General features: G+C 42.1%; 2 protein-coding genes across 3 annotated transcripts in view; both read left to right on the forward strand.

Annotated features, from left to right (window-relative positions):
• LOC140478808 (myoneurin-like) overlaps positions 1-5,405 on the forward strand; it is a 46,359-nt gene extending 40,954 nt beyond the window's left edge. For both annotated transcript variants that reach the window (XM_072572207.1, XM_072572208.1), the window contains exon 8: positions 940-5,405. In XM_072572207.1, coding sequence (XP_072428308.1) covers positions 940-1,181 — 242 coding nt within the window. In that variant the 3' untranslated portion in view covers positions 1,182-5,405. The remainder of the gene's footprint in view (positions 1-939) is intronic.
• Positions 5,406-6,239: 834 nt separating this feature from the next.
• Positions 6,240-18,662, forward strand: part of lrrc34 (leucine rich repeat containing 34) — a 57,353-nt gene continuing 44,930 nt past the window's right edge. The window contains exons 1-3 of the mRNA XM_072572217.1: positions 6,240-8,192; positions 8,726-8,847; positions 16,021-16,145. Coding sequence (XP_072428318.1) covers positions 8,166-8,192; positions 8,726-8,847; positions 16,021-16,145 — 274 coding nt within the window. The 5' untranslated portion in view covers positions 6,240-8,165. The remainder of the gene's footprint in view (positions 8,193-8,725; positions 8,848-16,020; positions 16,146-18,662) is intronic.

Consider the following 18,662-nt stretch of genomic DNA (forward strand, 5'->3'; position numbering starts at 1 on the left):
AGGTCCCAGTTATCACTCATGATGTGATTATGGCTGAATGCACTAGATAACTGCCAAAAGCTATGTGTTCCTGACAACACACCAGCAATACTACTGAAGGCTTAAGCCCAGAATTGACATGCCTTTAGTCATGCTATCCCAGTAAAACTATAACATTGGCATCTACCTGGCAATGTAAAAAAAATTGTCTAATTATGCTTAGCTCAGGAAAAACAGGACAAGTCTGACACGGCCCATTACTGACCTATCGGTATACTTTCAAAACAGTGCTTTTGCGCAACACTTGCACAACAATAAGATACTCACTGACAGTTTAGACTCTGAGAGAGTTGCCCAGCTCTTGACCTCATTACAGCTTTGTCCAAACATGGACAAAAGAGCTATATTTCGCAGGTGAGTAGCAAGTGCATCCCTTCACGTCAAGGGCATATTTGAATATGTGTGGCACCAAGAGCCTTAGGAGAAAGTGAGGACTGCAGATGCTGGAGATCAGAGCTGAAAATTGTGTTGCTGGAAAAGTGCAGCAGGTCAGGCAACATCAAAGGAACAGGAGAATCGACGTTTCGGGCATAAGCCCTTCTTCAGGACCAAGAGCCTTACCAAAACTAGAGTTGATGGGCACAGGAGGGAATTTTCTTTGCTGGTTAGAGTTGTATCTAATGTAATGGCAGACAGACGGCAGAGGTCAGTACCAAAGGAGCACTGTACAATCAGGGAGTCTTTACCAAGAAGTTGCTGAACTGTTAAGTCTCATCTTTTTCTGTAATAATGTTAAAGGGACTTTAGCCCTAGTCTGCCCGAGTGTTGTCCATCATGGTGAGGCCTGTCTTTGTTGAAGAACATTATGCTCACATACTCTTGACATTTGGTGCTTTAAATGAGAAGTGGGGATATCACCATGCTTTATGAGCTTATTCTATGTAATGATTTCCTTTCCAGCTGTAAAGAGGACCAATAGTAATGACCACGAGACAGACTTTGTTGACCGTGAATCACAGGATTCCATGGAGCTGAAACCCTCTGATCTACCCATCCCACTTGCTGTTGCCATGGGTGCGGATCAGCAACAAATGATGTTGACTGTGGGCGAGGGCTCGTCTTTATCCAGTGAACAGTTGTTACGGCCATCGGTGTCCTCTTACTCTGAAACCCAACTCATCTTCCTGCAACAATTATACTGAGAGGATCACAGCACATTGACAGGAGGGGACCTCAGGTCACCGAGGGTCAGAGGGGAGCTCAGGTCACCGAGGGTCAGAGGGGAGCTCAGGTCACCAAAGGTTCACCGAGAGTTTGAGGGGTACTTGGCTCACCAAGTGTTAAGGAGGAGAGAGGGGTTCTCAACTAACCAAGGTGTGAGAGAAGGATCTCCATGGAGTTAAAGGGGAATACTGAGCTCACTGAGAGGAGGGAATCTCAGCTCACTGACGGAGAGAGGGAGGGGTGCTCAGCTCACTGACAGAGGGAGGTGAGCCATGGTGTGTTTGGAAATAGAATTGTTTGCCTGTGGACTGAGATGTGAGCTATAAAGCATGAAGTATCTAAGCTCCTCGCTCCCCAGGGTTTGCTGCTGCATTACTGCTGCCCACAGATATTGACAATGTAGATCCATGTGTTTATTTCCACATTTTTAGAATATTAGTCATAGCAAAACCTGTGCTGTTCACACGCTGGAATCATGGTAACAATCATGTTAATTTGTTCCTGGGATGAATATTTTTGTCTACTGGCCCATCAGAATGTTTGTGTCTGATCATGATTTACTTGCCTCAGGTCTTGGGCATGTTGCCATTATTGAGGAGCTATACAGCCATATCTCAAGGTATCTGTTTACTGTGAGTCTGTTATCTGGTGCTGTATTTATAGTCAATATTCCCTATTGGTATGGTTACATGAAGATAGAACACCCTTTTTTTTTAATCCATCTCTCACTAATATTAATCCATCAGCTCAGCCAGCCCACTGCACACTAACTATGGGTCTATGTTTGCTCCTTGTTAAATTCTCTGTATCAGAGATTTCCTTAATTATTTGAATCAGTCTTCCAACAGTATCACCCTTACCCTTTTGTGGAATAGAAGGAGCTTTATCCAACCTGTATTCTGCCTTGATAGTTTGGTGGGGACAGTGTACAAAATTCTTTACTGTCTAAATAACCCCATGCTGTACCTCTCCTGTGAGTGTTTGGAGACAATTTGGAGAATTAGATTAGATTACTTAGTGTGGAAACAGGCCCTTCGGCCCAACAAGTCCACACCGACCCTCTGAAGAGCAACCCACCCAAATCCATTCCCCTACATTTACCCCTTCACCTAACACTGAGCAATTTTGCATGTCCAATTCACCTACCCTGCACATTTTTGGACTGTGGGAGGAAACCGGACCACCCGGAGGAAACCCACGTAGATACGGGGAGAACGTGCAAACTCCACACAGACAGTTGCGTGAGGTGGGAATTGACCCCAGGTCTCTGGCGCTGTGAGGCAGCAGTGCTAACCACTGTGCCACCGTGTCGCCCAATCTTAACTTTGTTTACAAGAGTAGAGGGAGCTTTACTTTCAGTATAAAAGAAAAGGCGGAAATTTACTTTATGTGACCCCTGTTCTATACCTACCCTGAGAATGTATGATGGGGACAGTGTCCAGGAAGCTTGAGATGTTTTCTAATTCACATGTTATTACACACCTCTGGAGTAGGTGGTACTTGAACCTAGGCCTTCTGGCTCAGAAGAAGGAACAACATAGGGAGCTTTACTCTGTATTTAACCCTATGCTATACTTCTCCTGGGAGTGTTTGGAGGATAATGTAGAGGAAGTTTTACTCTATATCTAACCCTAACTCTACTTGGGAATGTTTTATGGAGAGAGTAGAAGGAACTTTACTTTGTAACTTATTGGAAGGGCAAAGGTTTTAACGGGCTTGAAATTTGATGTCCTATGCCCAGAGGAGGTTAGTCCCAGGCTGTTGTGGGAGGCAAGGGAGGAGACTTCTTAGACCTTGATATTAATTTTCAAATCCTTTCTGGCTGCAGAAGAGGTGCTAGAGGACTGGGAGGACAGCTAATATACTAACATTATTCATGAAGTTAAAAATTGCACAATACCAGGTTATAGTCCAACAGGTTTAAACGGAAGCACTAGCTTTCAGAGCACCGCTCCTTCATCAGGTGGTTGTGGAGGACACAATTGTAAGACACAGAATTTATAGCAAAAGTTTACAGTATGATTTAACTGAAATCATATATTGAAAAATGCCTTTATTTTTTGTTGAGGCTTCCATCTGTTCGAATACCATGATAGGTGTGACACACACACACACACACACACACACACACACACACACACACACACAGACCCACATGCACACATATACATATATGTTTGTGGGGTGAATTTGTACTTGCAGAGTTACATTGTACTTTGCTCAAAAACTGCATGAATTCATGTAAAACTCTGTTATCTCACTTTTTAGGTTAGAATCAGTCTAAACATTATGGCACAGACAGAGAACACAGGGGGCTAACACCTTCAACATATTGTCTGGCGAACACCAATTGTTACAGTTAACCTGAGAATGTAACTTTTTTTTACACATGAAAGAAGTGAAACTATCATGGTATTCGAACACATGAAAGACTCAACAAACAATCAATTTTCAATTATTTCAACGTATAATTTCAGTTACATCGCACTGTAAACTTTTGCTATAAATTCTGTGTCTTACAATTGTGTCCTCCTGATGAGTGTTGCTCTGAAAGCTAGTGCTTCCAATTAAACCTGTTGGACTATAACCTGGTGTTGTGTGATTTTTAACTTTGTATACCCCAGTCCAACACCGGCGTCTCCAAACTATTCATGAAGGGTATTACTTATAAACCAGGGAATTAAAGACCAGTGGTAGGGAAGGTTACAAAATCCTTTGAGGGACAGAATTAATCTCCACTTGGAAAAGCAATGATTAATCAAGGTAGTGAGCATGGCTTTGTCAAGGGGAGATGATGTCAGACAAGTTTGATTGACCTTTTTGAGGAGATAACTAGATGTGTAGATCAGGGTAGTGCAGTTGTTGTAGTCTACATAGTCTTCAGGAATGCATTCGTCAAGATGTTGCATGGGAGACTTGTAGAGAAGGTAAGAACCCTAGGACCCATGGCAATATAGCAATTGAATCTATAATTTTTTTTGTTCATGCAATAAGGGCATTGCAGGCCAGGCCCACAATTATTGCTCCAGGGGCAGCATCAACCACATTTCTGTGGGTCTGGAGTTACATGTAGGCCTGATAGGATAGCAGTTTCCTTTCCTAAAGGACATAAATGAACCAGGTGGGTTTTTCCAACAATAGACAATGGATTCATGGTCATCATGAGAGTCTTAATTCCAGATTTTTATTTCTTAATTGCATTTTATTTCTAAATTTCACCATCTGCCATGGTGAGGTTTGGACCCTGGGTCCCCATGATATTACCTAGGTATTGGCTGGATTAACCTCTTGATTAATAATCTAATGGTGCCATCGCCACCATCACTAAATGACTTAGTGGCAGGAGGCAGTGGACCAGTAGCAATGGGATTTAGTTCAGAGAAGTGTGAGGTGATGTGTCTTGGGAGCAGGACCCTAGGAAGTACAGAGGATGAGGGGGTCCTTCGTATGTATGACCACAATTCTTGAAGGCAACAGACCCGGTCGATATGGTGATTAGAAAGTATATGGAATACTTGCCTTATTAGTTGAGGCCTTGAATACAAAAGCAGAGAGGTTATGATGGAGCTGTGTATAATGCTGGGCCACAATTGGAATAGTATGTGCAGTTCTGGTCACCATGCTGTGGAAAGGATGTGACTGACCTAGAGTGGGTACAGAGGTGATTCATCAAGATGCTGCTTGGCTAGAGCAATTCAGCTTTGAAAAGAGATATCAACTGGTGTTATTTTCCTCCAGAGGTGGAAATGAGGACTACAGATGCTGGAGATCAGAGGCGAGATTGTGGCGCTGGAAAAGCACAGCAGGTCAGGCAACATCCAAGGAGCAGGAGAGTTGATGTTTCGGGCAAAAGCCCTTCATCAGGAATTTTTATTATTTTCCTACAGAGCAGAAAAAGCTGAAGAAATATATGTTTGAGGTGTACAAAATTGAGGGACGTAGGTAGGGTACATGGCAAGAAATGTTTTCCTGTACAAGATGAGTCAGTAAGAGGGGGCCAGATTTAAAATTAGGACAGCAGGTTTAGAGGGGATTGAAAGTATTTAATGAGCTCTCGAAATGTGAGAACATACAAGACTGCAGTTCAAATGCGAGACAAAGAAACTACTGTAGATAGGTGCTTGATGATAGGGAGGTATAACTTATCACATCCATACTTATTTTCATTCTGTACAGACTACAGTCCCTTGCCATAGCTGACCGGGGAGGGTGGGTGGGTCGGGTCAGTGTAAGGGGGAATAATGTAGAGTGATCTTTACTCTCAGTTTAAAATAGATGCAAGCCAGTATGCCATATTTCCTCGTCTCATGGTTCTCAGGAGCACTGACCTTATTGGCCCTGATCCTGTCTCCAGTGGTTCTCTATTATTTTTTTCAAATTGCTGTTAATCTGCAGTTTTGGATGAGTGAGATTTGCTTTTAACACTTAATATGTGAGTCTTCTGAAATCTGAGCTGCAAAATAAACTGTTTCGCTCCTTTGGTGTTATGTTTTTTTATCAGTTTAACCCCTTCAGCTGCTTCTTCAATGACCTCCTTCCATCATAAGGTCAGAAGTGGGGATGTTTGCAGATGATTGCATAATGTTCAGAACTTTGCAGCAGTCCATGTTCAAATACAACAAGATCTGAACGATATCCAGGTTTGGGTAGGCAAGTACCATTCACGCCATATGAATGCTATGCAATGATCATTACCAATAAACAACAATCTAATTACTGCCAAGTTACCATCACTGAATCCACCACTTCCAGCATCCTTGGGGGGGGGGGGGGGGGGGGTTTATCATTGACCAGAAACTCACCATATAAACACAGGAGCTACAAGAGCAGGTCAGAGACAAGGCATCTTGTGGTGAATAATTCACTGCTGAAAAATGTGTTGCTGGAAAAACGCAGCAGGTCAGGCAGCATCCAAGGAGCAGGGGAATCGATGTTTCGGGCATAAGCCCTTCTTCAGGAATCCTGAAGAAAAAGGAATATAGTTCCTGATTCCTGAAGAAGGGTTTATGCCCAAAATGTCGATTCTCCTGCTCCTTGGATGCAGCCGGACCTGCTGCACTTTTCCAGCAACACATTTTTCAGCTCTGATCTCCAGCATCTGCAGTCCTCACTTTCTCCTAGTGAATAATTCAGCACCTGACTATCTGAAATCTGTCCATTATTTCTAGGTGCAAGGCAGGAGTGTGGTGGAATATTCCCCTCTTGCCTAGGTGAGGGCAGTTCCATAATCACTCAAGAAGCTTGACACCATTGGCATTACATACACAAGCATCCAATTTCCTCCACCACTGACGTTCAATACCAGCAGTGAATGCAAACTGCAAGATGCAGTTCTAAATTTCACCAAAGATCCTCAGACAAGCTTTTCCAAGCCCACAACCGCTTCCATCTCAGAGGACAAGGGCAGCAGATACATGGAAATACGACCACTTTCAGGTTCTCCTCCAAGTCACTCACCACCCTAATGAGGAAATAGATTGCTGTACTTTCACAATTGTTGGGTCAAAATCTTGGAATTCCTTCCCCGATTACATTGTGGATCAACCTACAGCAGGTGGACTGCAGTGGTTCACAAAGGCGGTTCACCACTACCTTCTGAAGGGCAACTAGGGACAGGCAAGAACAACTATATTCTACAAATGTTTTTTTTTAAATCAGCAATCCACAGGCAATGGTTTGGAGTTCACACCTGTCCCTGCAACACACATACTATAAAGAATAATTCATAGACATTGATACTATTGTCACTTATTCCATTTGTGGCTAGGATTTGCTGCCTTGCTTTCCCAACAGTGTTGGATAATCTGATCTTTTTCTGAGCACAATAGCTCAGTGGTTAGCGTTGCTGCCTCAGTGTACCGGGGGCCCAGACTGAGTTCCAGTCTTGGGTGACCGGCTACAAATTTACACATTCTTCCTATGTGTGGGTTTCCTCCCACAGTCCAAAGATTTGCAGGTTAGAGGAATTGGCGATATTGCCCATGGTGTCCAGGAGTATGTGGGTTAGGTGGAATAGGGTAGGGAGGTATAGGATGGGTCGGTGTGGACATTCTGTGATTCTATTTGTCTTTTTCTCTTTGCCTATCACCATCTCTGCCCCTCTCTCACCCAGTTTCCCATCATTGTCCCTGCTGTACCTTCCAAGTCCTCTATTCCTTTATCTTTCTCTTTTTGCTTGTTTTTGTCTATTTCTATTAGTTTCCTTTTATCTCTGGCTGCCTTTGTCCCTACAACTCTTTGCAATGTTCTGATCCATGTTTCTTTCTGGCCCAATTTCCCTCTCCTCTTCCTGTCTCTATCTCCAACTTTTTTTTTAATCTATATCGACCCTTACTTTGAGGGGTACAGCGAGCTTAACACCATGTGAACAGGCCCTTTGGTCCACTAGTGCATGCTGACCAGATATCTCAAATTAATCTAGTCCCATTTGCCAGCATTTGACCCAAATCCCTATACACCCTGCATATTTATTTGCCCATCCAGATACTTTTTAAATGTTATTGTACCAACCTCCACCATTTCTTCTGCCAGCTTATTCCATACAAGCACCACCCTCTGCATGAAAAAGTTGCTTCTTAGATCACTTTTGAATCTTCCCCCCCTCTCACCTTGAATCTATACCCTCTCGTTTTGGACTTCCCTACACTAAGTAAAAGACCTTGGCTGTTTCATTTTATATCTGTATGTGCCTCTGATCTCCATCACTCTTTTCTATCATTCCTCTCTCCTTCCCCCAACCTTTATCTTTCTCCAGTCTCTACGTGCCTGTCTTTCTCACTTTTTACCATTTCTCTTCCCCCGCCCCCCAAGTGTGCCTCCTATTTCTATCAAATCTGTCCCGACACACCTCTCTCTGTCTCCCCCTGGCAGTGGACGCGGTTTTCTGTGTTGTGCTGACATTATGAGAAGCTTGTTGCTGTTTGTCGGTCACCATAGAAACAGAACACGCGGTTTTATGCAAGATGGATTTCACGTTGGATCAGGGAGAGGTAAAAGGAGAGGGGGATTAGAGATGGAGGGTGGGAGGGAAGTCGATCAAGATAGAGGGGGAAAGAGCGACAGGGAAGGGAGATGTGCGGTGGGAGGAGAGGGGAGGTTGGAGAACGCGAAATGAAAGGGAGAGAGAAAACGACAGAGATTGGCGTTGGTGAGAGACAGACTAGAAAGTAGGAAGAAGTTGAATTAGGAATGATGTCGAGGTGCCGGTGTTGGAAAGGGGTGGACGCAGTTAAAAATCACACAACACCAGGTTATCGTTAAAAGGTTTTTTTTAAAGTACAACCTTTCGGAGCGCTACCTGACGAAGGAGCAGCGTTCGAAAGCTTGTACTTTCACATAAACCTGTTGGACTATAACCTGGCGTTGTCTGATTTTTAACTTTGAATTAGGAAAGTAGAGGCGTTAGGCAGTTGGGGAGAGGAGGGAGGAGAACCTTATGGAGCGGCAGTAATGAAACAAAGTGGGATCAACTGTGCTGTTGGTTTGTGTCAGACCGGCTAATTTACCTTTGTTATATTTTTAGACCAGGCCGAGCAGTCCCGGAAGACTGATGGACTTTTACTTGCAAACCTGTGCAGACATGAAAAAAGAACGCAACCCATACATTGAGGAAGTGACTCGCCAGACTGACCACCTCCCACCAGGGTCAGTCTGCCCAATACTTCTTCACATATTAAATTTGCAAATGATATTACGGCTAGTAGTAAATGTTCTTATATGAGAGACAGAACGATTAAGGGAATTGGGGTTCATTAAAGTCCCAGATATTGCAATTGCAAACAAATGAGCTGAGGGGGCGTTCTGTTAACAAACAGAACAAATATGTATGAACAAATCATAGAGTGGGTGCAGCAGGAGACAATTTCATCCCATCATATCGATGTAACAGACTTGCTTAGACCCATGTCCAGTTTTATTTTTGTGGCCCTCTGAGCTGTTTAAGATCATTTACGGAACCAGCTCTGAACATATTTTTCAAATTGCATTTTCTACCGTACATCACAGGAATATCTAAAATGAAGAGACTATTCAGTCCCACAATCTTCAAATTGTAACCAATGAGCTCATGATTGATCTGTGTCGTCATTCTATCCACACATAGCACCGCTGCCTTACAGGGCCAGAGACCTGGGTTCAATTCCCGCCTCAGGCAACTGTGTGGAGTTTGCACATTCTCCCCGTGTCTGCGTGGGTTTCCTCCGGGTGCTCCGGTTTCCTCCCACAGTCCCAAAAATGTGCAGGTTAGGTGAATTGGCCATGCTAAATTGCCCGTAGTGTTAGATGAAGGGGTAAATGTAGGGGAATGGGTCGGTGTGGTTTTGTTGGGCCGAAGGGCCTGTTTCCACACTGTATCTAATCTGAACTCCATATCCTCAAGATTATTATTGACATCAATTTCAAATTACTATTACTTTTTGTGGGAATGCCAGACTTTTGAGCTACATGGGAGGTGTTTCTGACTTCTCCATGAAGAACTTGGTTCTAAAATTTGTTTCCTTGACCTATCAATTAATTTCAAATCCCTAACATTGTCAAACAAATCACCTCTTATCTCTCTATACTGGAGAGAATGCAAATTCCTTCAATATCTAATCCTTGGAGTTCACGTTGAAGTAAATCTATGCTGCAATCCCACCAAAGCCAAAATGTCTTGTATAAAACGTTGCCCAAAGGTGAACATGGTAATCCAGATTTGTTCCAATTAGAATTTTGCAAAGCTTTAACAAAACTTTCTTCCCATTATATTACAGTGGTGCGCTGTGGTTGATATATAACTACAGTGTGGAGTGGTAGTTCTACTCTACAATTAATCTAGAGGTTTAGACTAATGATTGAGAGGCATTGAGAGGCAAGTGCCACAGTGGCAACTGAGAAACTTCAATCAATTAAATCATGCTAAATAAATATCTTGTCTTGGTAATGTCATTTAGTAATGTTCCTTATGGAAGGAAACCTGCAGTCATTATCTGGTCTGGCCTAGGGTAATGTGGTTGACTCTGAACTGCTCCTGGAAATGACCAAGAAAGCCATACAAATTGATAGTTTCATCCCTTGCTTTGAAGGCCATTCCCAAATGCATTACCTCATATTCTTCTGGGTTGAATTCCATTTACCAGTCCTCTGTCCAGTTGGCCAATGCATTGATATCCACCTTCAGTTTAAGTCAATCCTCCTCACTATTTATCACCCTACCAATTTTGATGTCATCCACAAACCTCTCAAACATATTCCTTATATTTAAGTGCACATCATTAATATACACCACAAACAGCAAGAGCCTCAGCACATGAATAAATTGTGAAGAGCTAAGTCCCATCACTGATCCCTGTGGCACCCATTCATTGCATTTTTGTCAACTAGAAAATGACTCATTTGTGCCTACACGAACCACAATTCATTTTTCAGAAATGACATTATGTCGCAATTGTCAGGCAAGGATCAACAAAGGAGAATCTAACCATTACTCTTTGATATTGCACAACATTACCATTACTGAACTCCTTAGAAATAAAATGTTGGGGCATTACCATTCATCAGAAACTGAAGTTGACTAGCCATATAAATCTTGTGGTTGCAAGAGTCAGTCAGACACTACGAATTCCGTGACAAATAACTCACCCCCGTCATCTGAATGTTTGTTCACCATCCACACAGCACAAGCCAGGAGTGTGCTGAAATACTCAATAAGTTTGACACCATCCATAACTATCCAAGCAGTCAGGATACTCCACTCATCACTTTAAACATTCATTTCCACCGACATACAGCAATGTGTACCATGAACATGATGCACTACGTTCACGAAAGCTCCTTCAACAGTACCTTCCAAACCTGCGTCCTCTACCTTCTAGAATGACGAAGGCAGTTGATACATGAGAACACCGCCACCATCAAATTCCCCTCCAAATCACATCCCATCTTGACTCACAACTAGTCAGCTCTGCTATAATGCACGTTTCTTCAATGCAAATTGGCTTTAACACAATTGAAGAATTTAGGCCATTATTTCTTGAAAGCGAACTTTCCTTACCTGTATTGGCTATAACATAATTCCGATCCATTAGTTTAAATGGCGTGGCTATTACGCAATTTTCTTATAACACGGGATCACATGGGAACGGAACTTTCGCATTACATCAGAACCTACTGTATGTTGCTGTTCCTTCATTGTTGCTGCGTCAACATCCTGGAACTTCCTCCCTATCTACACAATGGGTGCCCCAAGCTGCAAGAGTTGCAGTAATTCAAAAAGGCAACTCACTTTCTCAAAGATAGTTAGTGCTGGACAAGAACAATGAACATCCACGAAAAAGTAAGTAGCAAACTTGCATGGTACATAAAACCAGATGATAAAAGTTTCTACAACTATGTACAAAAAAGAGAAAAAGATTAGTGAAGACATATAGTAGATCCTTAAAGCTCATGGAATACAAGCAACTGGCAGAATAATTAACATAAATTCCCAAGAAATCTACTGATAAAAAGATCTCAGGAGAGAGACTTGCAATTGCACTCACAATAGTTTTTACTCTTTGATAAAACTCTTTTAAATCCAGAATCTGTCTTGAACATTCCATAACGTTCAATCCTGAACTATAAGTATGCATTCCCAACACTAATGTTAAGTATTGGGATTGTCATTCCTGCTTATGTCTCTCCTTCATGTCTTATATAGTGGAGGTACACTTGCTACTTTTCATTCTGGAGGAACAATTTTTGAGTCTGTAGAATTTTGAAACCTGACCACTATGGTTATAAGAACAGGAAACTTGAAGATGTGGACAATTCTTGCTTTGCAAGTGGCTTGTCATGACTTTTTCAAATGCAAGGTCAAATGGTCAAGACAATTGGGAATTGCCTGCAGTTTACAAAGCGTTAAGTGACTTCGACAGAAAAACTTTTAAAAGAGAGATAAGAGAATGTTTGATGGTCTATAATTGCTAGACAACAGCTTGAGCTTTGAAAGGAACAAAGTGTTACATATGTTGCCAAACGATGAAGGGCTTTTGCCCGAAACGTCGATTTCGAAGCTACTTGGATGCTGCCTGAACTGCTGTGCTCTTCCAGCACCACTAATCCAGAACAGTCTCCATTTGTTTGATTTCTGTTTGGCCATAGACTTGAGAATTGCTCTCTACTGTTTGTCTCTTCTCTTCTTCCTCTCCTTCAGTAACAAGTAATCCTTAAAGAAACACACCTATCACAATGGAATATTTTCTGGATACTTTAGAAAGTTCCAGAAATCAGTATCTCGAATCTGCTCATAAATTCTGTCTGTTGAACTCTAAACTCAATGGAACACTTTGCTTTAACTGACCTTTCGCATATACTGAGAGTCTTTCATCACTTTGTGACCAACAGCAATTGGAGGTTTTCAATAACTTCCTCTTTGTAAACATGCAGAAATATCCTTTTAATATTGATATGCTTTCTTTTATTGGTCAGAGCATTAATGTAGGAGTTGGGGGGTCATGTTGCAGCTGTACAAAACATTGGTTAGGCCACTTTTAGAATACTGCATCCAATTTTAGTCTCCTTCCTATAGGAAGGATATTGTGAAACTTGAAAGGGTTCAGAAAACAAGGATGTTGCCAAGGTAGGAGGGTTTAAACTTTCAGGAGATGCTGAATAAGCTGAGGCTTATTTCCCTGGAGTGTCAGAGGATGAGGGGTGACCTTATAGAGGTTTAGACAATCACAAGGGGCATGGATAGGGGTAAATAGACAAGGTTTTTTTCCCCACGGTGAGGAGTCCAGAACAAGAGGGTATAGGTGTAGGGTGAAAGAGGTAAAATTTAAAAGGGACATAAAGGGGCAACATTTTCACACAAAGGGTGGTGCATGTATGGAATCAGCTGCCAGATGAAGTGGTGGAGGCTGGTACCATTACAAATTTTAAAAGACATCTGGTTGGGTATATGAATAGGAAGCATTAGGAGGGATATGGGCCAAGTGCTGGCAAATGGGATAGATTAATTTAGAATATCTGGTCAGCATGGATGAGTTGGACCGAAGGGTCTGTTTCCATGCTGTACATCTCTGTGACTCTGTCTGCGTTTCCTTATAAATTCACTGTAAATTTAATCAATTCTGTTGGTCATGGACAAACTATTTTTTGCTAATCTTTTCCTTTTGCTAATTTATTTTTTGCTAATTTATTTTTGCATTCACACTTCCCTTTATTGTTTTCTTAGTCCTCCATTGCAAGATTTTAAAATGTTCCTACAGTAAGGTTAGTTCGTTAGGGTCACTATATTTAATAGTGAGTTAGATAACACAAGCCAGCCATGCATTCAACTTTGCTAATTGTGAGTTGATGACAGCGTCCACGATGTAGATGGTGAAGTAACTCTTCAGAGGTCAGCATTCCATCACCAGTCACCCTTTATTTACAAATGCATAGTCGTTGACAATAACACCGTATCTCACCGAGTCAGTCAATCAAGGGACCCAATATCCCTGACTTTCATCCTTTAATGTCAGCCAGGTCTCCTTGATCGAACCAGATTAACAGCCCCAGTCAGGAAACTCATATTCAATGAAGTCCAGCTGGCTGATTGCATTACAATTACTACAGGTGACAGTATGAAATTACAGAGAGACAGCAATGTTTTTGAGTGAATGATTTATTGAGTATGTGGTTATCCATTTTCAACCAAAAATGAATCCATCAGTTTATAGTTTTGAAGAGTCAAATCAGACTTGAAACTTAACTCTATTTCTCCCTGCACAGATGCTGTCAGACTTGCTGAGCACCTCTGACATTCTTTGCATTTGTGTCAGATTTCCAGTATCCACAGCATTTTGCATTTATTTTAGACCAATGTACATATTTAATCAAATTACTGGAAGTACAAAGAGAGTTAGGAGTCCCTATAGGCAATAAACTAACATGTCAGTGTCAGGACAAAAAAAATCAAAAACTATTAAGGTTTATAATGTTTTTTTTATTCATTAACTGGATTTAGGAGTTACTGGCTTGACCAATATTTGTTGTCCATCCCTAATTGACCTTGAGAAGATATTGATGAGCTGCCTTCAACTTGATTATGTTCAGCGTGTTTATAGCCACAGTATTTATGTGGCTAATTCATTTCCATTTCTGGTCAATGGTATCCCCCAGGATGTTGATCGTGAGAGATTAAGTGACAGTGATACCATAGAATTTAAAGAGTCAATGGTTAGATTCTCACTCATTGGAGATGGTAATTTCCCATTATTGTGTGGCGTGAATGTTATTTGCCACTCCTCAGCCCAAGTTTGGACATTGTCCAGGTCTTGCTGCATTTGGAGATGGACTGGTTCAGTTTCTAACAATTTGTGAATGGTGCTGAACATTGTGCAATCATTAGTGAACGAGCCTACTTTTGACCTTATTATAGAAGTAAGGTCATTAATGAAGCAGCTAAATATTGTTGGGCCTAGGACACTACCCTGTGGAACTCCTCAGGGATGTAGGGATGTCCTGAGACTGGTACAACTGATATCCAACAGCCACAACCATCTTAGTTTTTACTTGGGCATGACTCTGGATAGTCTGGCTTTTTTACGTCTGGTCATTGTCTGGTATCAGATGGCTTTGTGTCCAATATTTCTTGAATTAGTCTAATTACAACAGGTAACAATAACCCTAACGAACTAACCTTACTGTAGGAACATTTTAAAATCTTGCAATGGAGGACTAAGAAAACAATAAAGGGAAATGTGAATGCAATATTCTTGTGCCTTTCTACATTTGTAGATCTTTAAACTACATGAAATAGAGGAGACAGAGATTCATTTTCAATTTCCTTCTCCCTCTTCTCTCTCATTTATGTACTGGCACTTCACCCGCTATCATCTCAAAATGCAATTAGATTTCCTACAGTATGGAAACAGACCGTTCGGTCCAACAAGTCCACACCGACCTTCCGCTCAGACCCATTCCCTATATTTACCCCTGACTAATGCACCTAACACTATGGGCAATTTAGCATGGCCTATTCACCTGGCCTGCACAACTTTGGATTGTGGGAGGAAACCAGAGCACCCAGTGGAAACCCACGCAGACACAGGGCGAATGTGCAAACTCCACACAGACAGTCGCCCAAGGCGGGAATCAAACCCAGGTCCCTGGTGCTAACCACCGAGCCACTGTGCCGCCCCGGTGAATGAATCTCCAGATGTAATAACATCATTAGTGAACTTCGACACTTCCTCTCGTACCCAATAGGATACTGCAGCTGAGGCCCAAGACCTAGCAGCCCAGAGGAGTCCTGTACTTTCCTAATTCAGAACAAAGCCTTTCTAAAAAAGAACAATGGAGTTGGACTAAAGACCTGTCTGGCAATTACAGACAGGTTAGGTCCTTCACACTCATTAGACCAAGCCTGCCATGATGAGGGAAGATAGTCTCCATACTAATGAAGGCTTTTAGATTCTGATTTTATTCTGGGTACTTTGTGCATTTTTTGCAGAGAATGTTTACCCTACCCCATTGAAGGGAAGAAGAAGAGCCCAAATGGTAAAGCAAGCTTCTATCTCATTTCATGTCTGTACTTAGGTTACTTTTGGGGGCTGAGCATGAGCTGTGACAGGCTTCCCGAGCCCAGTGCATAAAACTTGAACCCTAAACACCCAAATGACAAGAGGGAAATATTTCTTGCTTGGAATTGTTAGACGGTGGATGTGAGGGTCCTGATGAGTGGACCACTGTCTGATATCCCTGCTTTAGGCACGGCTTCCTGCAATGTAGTTTGGAGAACATGAATGCAAAGAGAGTGTGACAAATCCCAAGTGCCCCAAGTCCATTAACGACTTGTCTGCCCTTTCCCTGTAGGACAATGTATGGGGGATTCACATTGACTCTCAACGGAAACACACGGCTTTTTCCTAGCCATAAACTAACAGACGATGATATTGCAGTTCTAGTTCATGTCCTACATCGAAACACCTATATCACAGGTCAGTCATGTTCTGTCTAATTTTTAAGATCAAAGTATAACTTTAAATTGAATTCATATTTTGTAGTTTGTAAGTTAAGAGGGGAAAGACACAGCCATTTTCAGGGTTTCATTTCTGAGCTTGCAGGGTCTTGAGAAATGGAATCTGGAGATTTTGTTTTCTTTATCTGCACTTTCATGAGATTTTAAACCCTTGAAGTGAATGAAATAAAAAGAAAGAGAGAAAAAAGGTTGTTACCTAGCTAGAGAAGTCCAGTGACACAGAGAAACTGAACAATCCAAAAGGTCAGCCAGATAACTGAGTGAGGGAATTCAAATGTGTTTGCTCTGATGTTAAAAGTGATAGTGAGTTTAGTTTGCAGTTTGTTTTAGGTGTTTTAGGGAAAGACAGCAGATGAATGCAAAATGCATTTTGTGACTACACCAAAAAGGAAAATCGTTGTAGCTCTACCAGCCTGAGTCTGAGCAAGGAGCTTTAGAGTGAAGATAGTAGTGAGTCATCACTGAGGTTTTAATATTTACGAGGATAGTGCTTGAAATAAAAGGACCGGTGTGAGGTTTCTTTTCATATTCACTTGTGGGACCTGGGCATTGCTTGCTGGATGAGCATTTAATGCCCTTGGGAAAGTGCTGATGAGCTGCCTTCTTGAACCACTGTGGTCCATGTGCTGAAAGTTAGTCCATGATGCTCCCAAGGAGGGAATTCCAGGATGTTGATCCAACAACCCTGAAGGAAGGGTGATATATTTCCAAGACATAACAGTGAATAGCTTGGTAGGAACCTGCAGGTGGTGGTGTTCTCATGTATCTGCTACCCTTGTCCATTGAGAGGGAAGTGGTCATGTGTTTGGAAGGTGCTGTTACAAGAGCTTTGGTGAATGTCTTCAGTGCATCTTGTGGATGGTACTGTGATGAAGCTGCTCCTTTAGCAAAGTTAGGTTGTCCTTGGTTTGTTTCAGAGAGGTTATAAACAACAAAGGTTCCAAACATCCTGTGTTTGGACGGATTTTAGGGCCAATTTGATAATAGCTAGCAAAAGTTGCCTCAGACAGAAGGCTTTCAAGTTAAAAAAAACTTGTATATTTGAAGGGGAGTGGCTAGTTCTTCCAGATCAGCTATTCTCTAGTTTTAATGCAGGTGTGTGTGTGTGTGTGTGTGTGTGAAGAAAGGCTGCTAGACCGTCTCTCTCTCTCTGACCTCTCTCCTATAAGAACTTGTTTGATTTTTCCTTTTGTGCCAAGGGATGTTTATGGGGATTGTTGCAAGTATTTAGGAATAGCATCATTAAGTTGGAATACTCTGGAGGTTTTCGGTTAGGATATGTTATTCGGTATTCTGTTTTCTGTTCTGTGTGTTTCATTCAGTAATCTAGTAAATAAATTCTGTTTTGCTTAAAACGAAGTGGATTGACCAGCTGAATCTCTCCTGGAATAGCCACTGTACACTTGCTTAAATCAAATAGCAAAGTTAGAGTCTGGGCCATCTTCTTGAAATGTTTTGAGGAGTCTGGCCTGGTCCATAACAGATTGAGGGCTATTTGCGAGATTTGTTTTGTAGTTCCAAATTGGGAGTGGAGTTGATGGACCTGAAGGCAGCAAGTAGTTGTTGTTAGTGTCTTTTGTTCTGGGTATTGATTTAAGTTGGTTTAAACAGTGCTTGAGATAACAATGGCTCTTTCAGTCACCAAGAGTTTTGTGAGGGTGGAAGAAGTGACCTTGAGGGTTTTACAAAAGGTGGTTAAGGCCAAGCTGCGGGAATTAGCAGACAAGTTGGAGTTGCAGCTGCCTCCTTCCGTGAGGGAAGAATAGATAATTACAGCAATAGCTTAGCATTTAAATTTGCTGGAAACACTGTCACAAAGCCAGTCTTTTTTTCTCAAAGCTGTTCTTTTTGTCAAGGATAGTATGTCCTTGATTCTTTTCAGAGGGGTCAGAAAGCGCTCCGGCCCAGAATTGAATGGGTTTGGTACAGAGATGAAAGGGTTTTGGGAGGCCTTTTTGTTTATACATAAACAGATGAGACTTTAGGCCCAAGCTTTTATGTTTTAGAAATAACCTGTATAAGTCATGGGGGTGTGGCCAGCTCTCTAGCTGTGCAGTTCAGTTCAGAACTTTGGTGAGTCAGTTGAGCAGCGAGCTGTGTGGAAGCAGGCTGCTAGACTCTCGATTAGTGGTGCTGGAAGAGCACAGCAGTTCAGTCAGCATCCAAGGAGCTTCGAAATCGATGTTTCGGGCAAAAGCCCTGCATCAGGAATAAAGGCAGTGAGCCTGAAGCATGGCGAGATAAGCTAGAGGAGGGTGGGGGTGGGAAGAAAGTAGCATAGAGTACAATGGGTGAGTGGGGGAGGGGATGAAGGTGATAGGTCAGGGAGGAGAGGGTGGAGTGGATAGGTGGAAAAGGAGATAGGCAGGTAGGACAAGTCTGGACAAGTCATGGGGACAGTGCTGAGCTGGAAGTTTGGAACTAGGGTGAGGTGGGGTAAGGGGAAATGAGGAAACTGTTGAAGTCCACATTGATG

Source organism: Chiloscyllium punctatum, chromosome 6 (genome assembly GCF_047496795.1).
Source record: "Chiloscyllium punctatum isolate Juve2018m chromosome 6, sChiPun1.3, whole genome shotgun sequence".
Taxonomy (NCBI): Eukaryota; Metazoa; Chordata; class Chondrichthyes; order Orectolobiformes; family Hemiscylliidae; genus Chiloscyllium; species Chiloscyllium punctatum.